General features: G+C 47.9%; 1 protein-coding gene across 5 annotated transcripts in view; it reads left to right on the forward strand.

Annotated features, from left to right (window-relative positions):
- DZIP1L (DAZ interacting zinc finger protein 1 like) overlaps window positions 1-3,761 on the forward strand; it is a 41,081-nt gene extending 37,320 nt beyond the window's left edge. For all 5 annotated transcript variants that reach the window (XM_042903171.1, XM_042903172.1, XM_042903168.1 and 2 more), the window contains 2 exons: window positions 1,242-1,381; window positions 2,957-3,761. In XM_042903171.1, coding sequence (XP_042759105.1) covers window positions 1,242-1,381; window positions 2,957-3,118 — 302 coding nt within the window. In that variant the 3' untranslated portion in view covers window positions 3,119-3,761. The remainder of the gene's footprint in view (window positions 1-1,241; window positions 1,382-2,956) is intronic.
- Window positions 3,762-10,822: the final 7,061 nt, after the last annotated feature.

Below are 10,822 nucleotides of genomic sequence, written 5' to 3' on the forward strand. Positions count from 1 at the left end.
AATGAAGAGTTTTGTCTTTTCAAAGTCATCAAGTGGAAACTTTGGAATATAAACCCATATCTGAACAACCTGTAAATTCCATGCTCTTAATGGATTCTGCAGAACTTTATCTTGTCCATAGCATATTCCAAGCCTGCCAGTCCCTCAGAATCCACCAGAAGTAAATCTTTGGAGAAGTACCGAAGGCCACCAGGTGGGGCAATAAGATGGAAAGGTGTTAGAAGTGGGAGTCAGGAGTCCTCTGATAGTTTGGGTGCTGTCACTTGTTACCCGCTTGTGTGAGGGGTTTTGGTTTCTTTTCTATAAAATGAGGTATCAAGACAAGACAATGAGAAGTGAGGAACACAGTGCCTCGTACATAGTGGCCCTTAACAAACATTTCTTGAGGGGCGCCTGGGTGGCTCAGTCTGTTAAGCGTCCAGCTTCAGCTCAGGTCATGATCTCACCACTCGTGGATTCAAGCCCCGCATTGGTCTCTGTCCTGATGACAGCTCAGAACCTGGAGTCTGCTTTGGGTTTTGTGTCTCTCTCTCTCTCTGCCCCTCCCCTGCTTTTGTTCCATCTCTTTTTCTCTCTCTCAAACATAAATAAACATAAAAGAATTTAGAAAACAAACATTTCTCCAATGAGTCATTGAACCAAGGGCTGTTGGAGCCCCAGACGGCTGCTCAGAGCCTCAGACGGTTGAATCCTACAAGGCCATGGTTAGCTCCCTGCTTCCTGGCCATTCTTGAGTTCTGGCCATCCGCCATGGTTTACCATGTCACCAGGAGTCTGTTGATAGTCTTTGTGCCTTGCTTAGCCCCCCTTCCTGCATGGAGTTTGCAGAAAGCCTGTCTGGCCCTCAGTCCTTCTGTGATGATTTATATTTATGATATTTCTTCTCATCTCAGTGCAGATGTTGAAGGAGGCTGTGTCTGCATGTTAGTCTTGCTTTTCATGTACCAAGTGAGCAGAGGTTCTGCCTCTGCCTCCCATTTGGAGAGAAGAACAGCTTTCTAAGCCTCTGTCTGCAGCCATGTTGTTAAGTGCAGTTATATTTTTAGGATGGTCAAAGCCTTCTTTTTCTGGCACCCATTGGCCTGGGCCTTCTCTCTATCTTCGCCCCTCTTCTTTGTGGTTACCCTTTCTTCTTCCTCCTGACCCTTCTCTACACTCCCTCTGTCCACTCCAGAGCCTGGTCATGACCTACAAGGATGAGGCATTCATTCTCTGGAGTTTTCCCTCTGGTTGCCTTCCAGGAACCCTGGTGCAGTCGCTGGTCAAAAACCTTGAGAAACAGCTGGAGGCTCCAGTGAAGAAGCCTGCTGGAGGGGTCAATCTGTTCTTAATGCCCAGCGCCAGCCCACAGAAGGCTGCCGTGCCAGGAAGGAAGCCCCAGGTAGGGTGCAGGACTCTTGGAGGTTGCCCTGCCATTTCCCACAGAGCCAGCTCTGAGTTTGGGGGCCTGAGGTGGGGTCTAGTGAGTGTCAGCCTTGGCCCTAGTGGGACATCACAGGTGACCTCACTGTCTCCTCTGTCCCTGCCCAGGTGGCGGGGTGGCCACTTTCAAATGCTTTTTTTTTTTTTTGTATCTCTGTTGACATTAAAAAGCCTTTTGGTTCATTATACAAGCAACTGCTTGTATAGGTCACTTCTCCTGGTCACTCACGCTCCCATTTCCTGCCTCTGACACAGCCTGGACCTGACTCTGTGCCCAGCTGCTGGTAGTAGCTGCTCTCCTGGCTCTGGTTCACCCCACCACGGGCTTCGCCCCCTTCCTTCACTCAGCCGAGGCCCCCAACACCAGGCTGAGTGCGGAGCAGACTTCTCCTCAAGGGCAGGCATTGGAGTGGGCGACAACATATAATGGGAATATTTAGATATTTCATTCTCAATATTCCAGGCCATTCCTCATCACTAAGAATGCCTTGGTGGCCTTGCCTCTCTGAGGCTCTAGCTGCTGTCAGACTTAGAGCTCAGATGCTCAGACTCCCCAACATTACCGTTCAGACGCCCTCCTCACTACCTCCGGTCAGGGAGTAACTCCCATGTGCCAGTTACTTTCTGGGGCAGAAACATTTAGAGCTCTCACTACTTCACATTCCTGTATCACCTTTTTCAGTCAAAAAGGTGCCTCCTGGTATGACCAGAGCTATTGCCCTAACGGTCTGAAGTAGTGGGCAATCACTTTCTTAGGAGACCATGTTCTTATTACATAATGTGCTTGGTTTATTATGCAGCCCATGTGCATTGGTGAGTATCTAGTCCAGGTGATTAAAATAAATTTGCCCCTTTTCCCCTGGGGAAAGAGGGTCAATATCCAACAGCAGGCTTAGCCTGCTGCCCTGGGCCCGGGGTGGTTCTGATTGCTTGGCTTTATGTTCTGGGGGAAAATGCACAGGATGTTCCTATCAAAACCCAGGTAGCCCTCAGTGCCAGGGGGTGGGGCACTGAGAGCTCTGAGGGGTGACTGTGGCTCAGGGGTACCCCCGGGCTCTTGCATTGGCTGCAGCCCAGACCCTTTCCAGGCTGACGGTTCCTGGTCCCCAAGAGCTATCCTCCTGCTCCTTTGGTCAGGGTATTAACCAGCCCCGCAGAAGCCATCTGAGGGCAGGTGGGGAGGGACTTTAGCCCCTGCTGCATTCAGGAAAGTCAAGGCTCTGGGCGTTCAGCTCCATCTATGTGGGGGATTGAAAAATCTAGACAAAGTTTAGATGATAAGAGCAGCCTGGTTTGCTGTAAGCCTTTCCAAGGAGCTTGCCTTGGTTTGGCCAGTGGAACTTCAGGAGCGTTTGAAATCACTCTGACCCCAGGTCTCTGAAGCAGGTTTTCAGACAGGGAAACATGAAAAAGCAGGAGAAGGAATGTCTCCCAACTGCTTCTTCCAAACCTGCATTTTGTCCCTGTGTCTGTCCAGCATTTTCATCCTCCCTTGTCAGAATGCATTTTCTTCTCCCCCCTTACTTCCCTGCAGCTTTCAGATGATGAGACTGACTTGGAGATCTCTTCCTTGGAAGATCTCCCCCAGGACCTGGGCCAGAGAGAAGAACTGAAGCCCCTGTCTCGCTCAAAGCCGCCGGAGAAGTTTGGCACCAGCCCTTGGAGCCCTGGCCGACCCAGGGTCCCTGGCTGGTGATCCCACCCCAGAACCTGGCTGGGGCCAGCTCAGGGTGCCCTCCACCCTCCCCCCCCCCAACACAAGAGGCTACTAGGCCGCTCTTGTCTTCACCAGTAACTGAGAGGTCTTCTCTGGAAGAGAAGGTCTCTCTGGAGATAAACAGAGCAGAAGGGGGATATAATTTCTCCTCTCTTGCCTGTGAGGAGGGGTCCTGTTTCAGAGCTCCAGGGGCACCTGGCTGGGTGCTCCCAGTCCTATGGTTTGAGAAAGGGTTATAATGAGCCCTTTCCTCCCCCCACCTCCATGTTCACTCCAGACTGAAGGAGCCACTTGATCTTTGTGACGTATTGTCAATCTGTGGGAATGCTGTGGAGAGGAGCCTTACTTGGTGTCCTTCTAGGGACACATATGTCTCAGTCAGTCATTCAGTGATTGATCCAAAGTCATTTACTGAGTGCTTGCTCTGGGCCAGGTCCTCCAGGCTCTCCCTACCTTGCTGGGGTGCTGGCAGAGGTGAGTGGGGCAGAAGTACTGGGTAGTAGTCTAGTGACAGAGATTAGGGTGTCATGGGAGCATAGTGAGGGCCACCCAGTGCAGGCTTGGGAGATCTTGGAGAGACTCCCAGAGCTGAAGTCTGGCTGTGCTTGCTTATGGGTGGGAGAGAGGGAGGGAGGGCGGGCCGCCTGGCTGGGGCCTCATGCCCAAAGGACCACAAATTTAATCTTTGACATTATTTCTAAAATTAGGTTATATATGTAACCACTGTATTTTTTTTTATGTAAAAGGTGTTAATTTATCATATGGAAACATTTAAATATAGTACAATGGTTATAACTTGCTTGCAATCATTATTTTTGGAGCTTCAGCAGGGGCACAGGGGGGCGAAGGCACCTGCACCTGTGTTGTGGCAGGTGAGGTCCATTGGGATGTGGTTGCCAACGTGGGGTAAGGAGGGCCAGAGCTTTGCTGGGCTGAAGTGGGAGGAAGCAGGATCGGCAGGGAGAGCCCTCCGAAAGCAATGCAGGTCCCATCACCGTGAGAGCAGAGGGAGCAGGAGGCAGGAGCAGGCGGGGAGTGGGGGGGGCCCAGACTGCCGCTTGGGGCTGACATCTCCACCAGCCCAGTGGGAGCTGCCGAGCAGGGAGTCCCTGTTGGGCAGAAACAGCCAGGCCCTGGAGTCCTCACCCTCTCGGCCTACTTCATTGCTCGTAGTTGAACAGCAGTGTTTTGCCTGAAGGGAGACCCATACCTGTACCTCCAAGAGGACTCCAAGTTCATCTGCCCACCTAGCAGAGATGATGATCAAGACTTCGAGCATGCAGCAAAGGAAGGGTTTAGCGAGCGGCAGCCAAACAGGGAGACGGGAGGACAAGCCAGAAACCGCTCTCTGAAGGAGGAGAGTCAGGGCAATTTAAAGACAGACTATAATGGGGCGCCGGGGTGGCTCAGTCGGTTAAGCGTCCGACTTCGGCTCAGGTCATGATCTTGCGGTTTGTGGGTTCGAGCCCCGTGTTGGGCTCCGTGCTGACAGCTTGGAGCCTGGAACCTGCTTCGAATTCTGTGTCTGCCTCTCCCCTGCTCATGCTCTGTCTCTGTCTCTCAGTAATAAATAAGTGTTAAAAAAATAAATAAAGACAAACTACAAGAGGGCTGGGTAAAAAGTTGCAGCTGTACTTACTAGTCTACAGCTGCGATGGGTCGCCTAGGGTTACAGGTTTCAGGAATAGTGTCCCCAAAGTCCACGTCCCCAACACCCAGCCTCGACCACTATCAGCTCAACTCATGGGCAGTCTTGCTCCATCCATCTCTTCCCCTGCCTTGGGTCCCTTGCCCTTCCCTGCCCTCCATCCAGTCTATGTATAGCCTCTGGGTAGAGGTGCTGCTACCTGGCCAGGCCTGAAGTTCTGGTGGGAGGAACCAGGGGAAACGAAGGAGGAAAGGCTTTGCAGAGGGCAAAGGGCATCTGGGGGCGGGGTGGGCTTGGGGGCTTGTGGTACCAGGCTGCTCAGCGAGGCCAGAGCACAGCTTGTGAAGGGACTTATGTGGGACTCGGGGCCAGTGCAGCCCTGGCCAGCTGGAGGGTGAACTCCCTTTGTGTAACTCACACCTTTGAGCAGCTGAGGACGTGTGCAGTGGATGATCCCAGTGAGTGCGTGAGGGGGAAAGGGGCACTGAGTGGGAAGTGCGGTGGGTTCACCCCCCTCCCAGGATTCTCCCAACAAAGTCATGTTTTCCTAGTCACTGGGTTTGGGCAAGGGACGTGTAAAATTATGGTGCTCCCCACCACCTCCTGGTTTCCCCCCACCACCTCCTGGTCTCCCTCCCCACCAAGTCTTGGTCTCCTGCAGCCCCGTCATATGTCTGATGTCAGCCCCTACATCACACATGCACCTTGGGGGTCTCTGCTTTTTGGCCTCAGGGTGGTCTCTGATGCTGTGGGAGGTCGCATAGTCTTTGCAGGTGCAACCCTGAAGTGCGGGAAAGCTGACACCAGGGCAGCCCACGACCAAGGTGGGAGGGTAGTTGTTGAGTAATCGTTCCAGCCTTCCCATGCAGGGGTGGGACAATTCCAAGGTTTCTTCCATGGTTTCTCAGCCCCGATGGGACTGAATCCCAGTTGCTTGTAGCCGTTACTAATTAGTGCACCTTTTATTGGCCTTTCTCCCTGCCGTCTCATTTTTTTCACTCTCTCACTTCTGCGTCTTCAGAGCACCTCTGAAATAACCTGTTCCCAAGTCCTTGCCTCAGGCTCTGCTTTCAGGGGCAAGTCCCAGTGAAATAGATGTATGTGCATATGTGTTTGCATGTGCACATGCGCACTAGTGATAATTACCAATGGGAATGACTCTGTTCCTGAATGTTCACTATTAAGTTCTCTGTTTCCAAATGTGTTTTTCTATCTACTTTGGAGGTTAACACATTGGTTTTGTATTTCTATGCTGTTTATTCCTCCCCACTTGCAGATACATTTTAGAATGTTTGGCAAGATTTATAAGAACTTTGGAACATATGTGTATTAACCAGTGTTCTCCAGAGAAACAGAGGCAATAGGGTATGGGTATAGATACAGATATAAAAAAGGGATTTATGATAGTAATTGGCTCCTGTGGTTATGGAGCCCAAGGAGTCCCATGGTCTGCCATCTCAGGCTGGAGAACAACGAAAGCTGCTGGTGTCAGTCCTGGAGTCCAAAGGCCCCCAAACCAGAAGCTCTGATGTTCAAGGGCAGGAGAAGATAGATGTTCCAGCTCAAGAAGAGAGAGCTGGCTCATCCTTCCTCTGCCATTTTGTTCTCTTTGAGTCCTTAGTGGTTTGGAAGATGCCCACCCATATTGGTGAGGATGGGTGTTCTTTACCCAGTCTATTGATTTAAATGCTAATCTTTTCCAGAAACATCCTGAGAGACACACCCAGAAAGACTATTTTATCAGCTATTCGAGCATCCTTTAGCTCAGTCAAATTGACTGAGATTAACCATCACGATATGTAACATATTAAATTATTTTAAAATTATGCAAACAATAAGATTGATCTAGAAAAATGGGAAGACACAGATAATCAAAAAAAGAAAAATAAATTTGAATAACCCCCAAATCCAGAGGCAACCACCGTTGACATCTAGATATATATGCACTGATTAAAAAAATACATATGTCTGCTTCCTAGGATTCCACTATATTTATTCTTCTTTAGCTTGATTTCCCTTCTCGAAAATAGATTATAAATGTCCTCACATCAGTACGTACGTATCAACATAATTATAATAATGGTCACATGGTATTATAAGGTAAAGATGGCAAAAATTTATTTAACCAGCCATTTCCACTTTTGGCCTTTGATAAATCATGAAATGATAAGCAAATGTGTATATACATCTTTGTGCACTTAATTAAGATTTCCTTAGGATAAATACTTCGAAGTGAGGTTGCTGGACCAACATAATAATGAAAGCTGTGTTATATGCCAGGCACTGGTCCAAGGTGCTTATGAATATTCACTGGTCGAGCCTCACAGCAGTCAGGTGCAACTATTACAGTCATTGTACAATGAGTACATTGTAGAGCAGGTCTTCACAGAACTTTAAGTCCTGTTGCCAGCAAAGGTACGCTAGGGATCTGACCCAGGCCGGCTAGCCTTGGACCCCGGCTTCTGACCGTGTGCTTTTGGGGATTTTTGTTACCAGTGGTCAAATGCTCTCCAGAAAACCTGAGCCAGTGTAGCTTAATGTTTGCAGGGTTTGCTCATTTGCACATTCCCTTGCCACCAGGGGGAATCGTTCCTCTTTAAATGTTGTGGACAATGGAATGAGTGAGAAATGAAAGCTCACTTCATAGAAATTGACATTTCTTAATGTCCTATTAGGATTCTTTTTCATTTTCACATCAGTTATTTCTATTTCTGTTTTTACAAATGGCCTGATCCTGGGACAACTAGGTGGCTCAGTCTGTTAAACATCCTACTTCGGCTCAGGTCATGATCTCACGGTTCATGGATTCTGTGCTGACAGCTCAGAGTCTGGAGGCTGCTTCAGATTCTGTGTCTCCCTCTCTCTCCCCCTCTTCTACTTGCACTCTGTCTCTCTCTTGCTCAAAAATAAAATAAACTTAAAAAAAAACCTCCAACCCCCCCCCCCCCCATTTTCTGATCCTATTCTTAGCCCTCCCCCCACTCCAGGTGATGTGATTAACTTGTTGATGTATAACCACAGAAACTAAGAAACTACTTGGACCTTAATTGGGTTATGTTATGAATACTTCTAAGCAGAATGTCTCATTCCTCACAATTCTTCCTGTTCTGGATTCTCATCAGGCTTTTTTTTTTTTTTTTTTTTTTTATAAAGTGGGGGTATAAACCCCTGGTAGTGATCCAAGGTTCCCAACTTATATTTTGCCAAGTAAGAACATGAAAGAAAGTATGCAACAGTTGGCACGCACTAGCACACTATTATTTTATAAAAGACATCTTAAATACTACAAGAGTCAGATTTGAGTTAATCTTAGGGTAAAAGACAGAACTTCCCAAGAACAGATCATTGGCCTCTCACAAGGACACCCCCCCCCCCCCCTCATTTTTCTCATTTCACCTTGGACAAACGAAAACCTGGTTGTGGACTGAAACTGGTCCACAGCCTGGCACTTGGGAATCCCTGCACTGATTTGTATCTGCGGACTACACCAGCTTGTACATTCTATGATTGCATGATTCAATATGAAAAAATTAAATTTAATTTGTCATATCTTCTAAAGTAACTTCAAAAATGAGTTTAACTTAGGGGCGCCTGGCTGGCTCAGTTGGAAGAGCATGTGACTTTTGATCTCGAGGTCATGATGTGGTGCCCCATGTTGGGCGTTGAGCTTACTTAAAAAAAAATGAGTCCACTTAAACATATAGGGATGACATTGATTGGAAGTTAGTAATAAGTTTACGGTTACAACATGAAACCAATAAAAATATAAACCCACAGTTTAGGGAGTAGAAGACGCTTTGGTCTCATGGCTGGAACCTGGTAGTAGTATATAGCTGAGATGAAAATTAAGACCATTTTTCAACTTTGGAAAATCTAATATGAAATAACATATCATAAGTTGATCTACAAACTATAATCAAACTCTAAGTTGATAGGGAATTCAAATAAACCAACCTCTAAAGCCAACAGAACCTCCAGTGGGATCCTAGCCTTCCTCCCAACCCCCACCCCCGCCCCGCCCCACTTCTCAGCCAGTTTCTGAGGAGTATTTCAAAGACGCATCAAGTGTGCTCTAGATTTAGGAGGAAGAATGTGGAAGGAATCCTCCTGCACCCACATGGCCTGCTCTCCATCTGTTTTCATGCCTGTGGCTGTTACAAATGGCTACAAGTCTGCCTTCCTGCAGGAGACAATGCTGCAGGCTCTACCTTTAGAAGAACAGGCAGAAAAGGGAGCTGCCAGGCGCTAATATTTGCTAAGTGCTGGAGGGAGGAGGGTGCGTTGCGGACCCTTGTATCACTCGAATGTGCACAGAGCAGACACTTGCCATCCCATACGCTGAACTGGGCTGGTTCCAAGTCAGTTTCTGTGCCAGGAGTGTCTTCATACATTGTTCTACCTAATGACAAGACAGTAGAACTAAGCAAGGAACCAGAAAGAAAAATATTTCCAAGGGGTAGAGGGGACTTAAAATAAAGATGAAAGCGTGGCGAGTGGAAAGACCTGATCCAGAGCGAGATAATGATCTGGACTGTCCTGCCACTTCCAATAGCTGGTCATCGCTAGGCTCTTGTGAAAGCTGAAGGTGCATTTCATTTCATCAGCGGACTGGATAAGATGGGTGATCTGAAGGAGCAGAGAGCCACCGCCCACTGCTCATTGATTTCACGATTCTGATCAGTCACACCTTACAGAGGAGATGGGTGAGAACTTGAGCCCGAGAGCTGGTCACTTAGTTCTTTTGCACCCTAAGACTCAACAGCCTTTTTTCGGCATTGGTTCAGCTCAGCAGCCATACAGAGGAAACTGCTTAGGGTTCCCTGATCAGAAGTGACAAGCTGGGTAAGGCTGCTACTGCTTTGGTTAGATTTTATGCAGGATCAGCCAACCAGCGCCCACCACACGGTGGCGCTGTGGGCCACAAAGCGGATGGCCACACACAGACTAAGGATGTGTGGATTTTGCAAGAGATACCCAGGGTTCTAGCCTGTACCACCTCTCCAGGACAGGTGGGCAGGACTTGGCAAACTGTCTCATTCAGCCAGGCAACTCCCCTGTGATTAAAACACAAAAACCAAAAAGCAAAACCTTTAAAGATAGGGTGTAGAGCAGGGACTTTTCTTGCTTTCCTGCTTACCGTCATGTTGGCAAAGCCTACCCGAGAGACTTGCATGGAAAGAATAGTCAACAGATAATTAATGGGTTTCCACACTGTGTGCTCTCAAGGAGTCTCACTGTTAGGAGGCGTTGCTCATCCTGGGAACAGCCAATGCGCATGGCGATCCCACACTGCAAAACCCTCATGACCTTGTTGCTTCCTCAGTGGCTGTACTATTTCTCTCATTTTGTTTATGGATACATCGAATTGATTTGTCTATACCTGCTTCATCCTGTTCCTCAGTCCATCAATTTCTTAGGTGCACCCCATTGTGACTGTTTCTCAGCTTTGGCCCACATGCCCTTGGGTTGCCCTTGAACTGTCCCCTACTCCTCAGCACATATACATACTGCCAGCACCATTGGCTCCTCCACCACCATCACCTCCACTCCCATCCACAAGCAACACCACCATGTATTTGTTCATATAATTCTGGGGATTGCTGCCCCTTTGTGAACACACCTACCATACGCTTGAGGGGAAAGAACCTGAAGAAGGGAGTCAGGAGCCCCGATTAGAATCCCGACAGCCACAAACATGTTTGGGGGCCTTGGGAAAGTCACGTCACCTTTTGTTTTCTCACCTGTGAAGTCAGGAGGTTGGCAGAGGCGATCTCCCACACTTACAGTGTTGTAGAATTCCATGAACGCCTTAGGCTTTAGAAATTCACTTTTACCTTTAAAAAGGTTAGTCAATTTACTAATTATAACCTGAAAGTCCTTTTGATATTTAAAAAATCCTCTTGCTTTCTCTTTGTTCTTTGAAAATTTAGAGCTGCCTCATTTCATAATGCCTAAAGCCTATATTTATAATCAGCATCTATTTCATGGTTCTGAGCCGTTTTTCACATAATTGTCTTTTTTTTTTTTTTTTGCTT

The sequence above is a fragment of the Panthera leo genome, chromosome C2, assembly GCF_018350215.1.
Source record: "Panthera leo isolate Ple1 chromosome C2, P.leo_Ple1_pat1.1, whole genome shotgun sequence".
Taxonomy (NCBI): Eukaryota; Metazoa; Chordata; class Mammalia; order Carnivora; family Felidae; genus Panthera; species Panthera leo.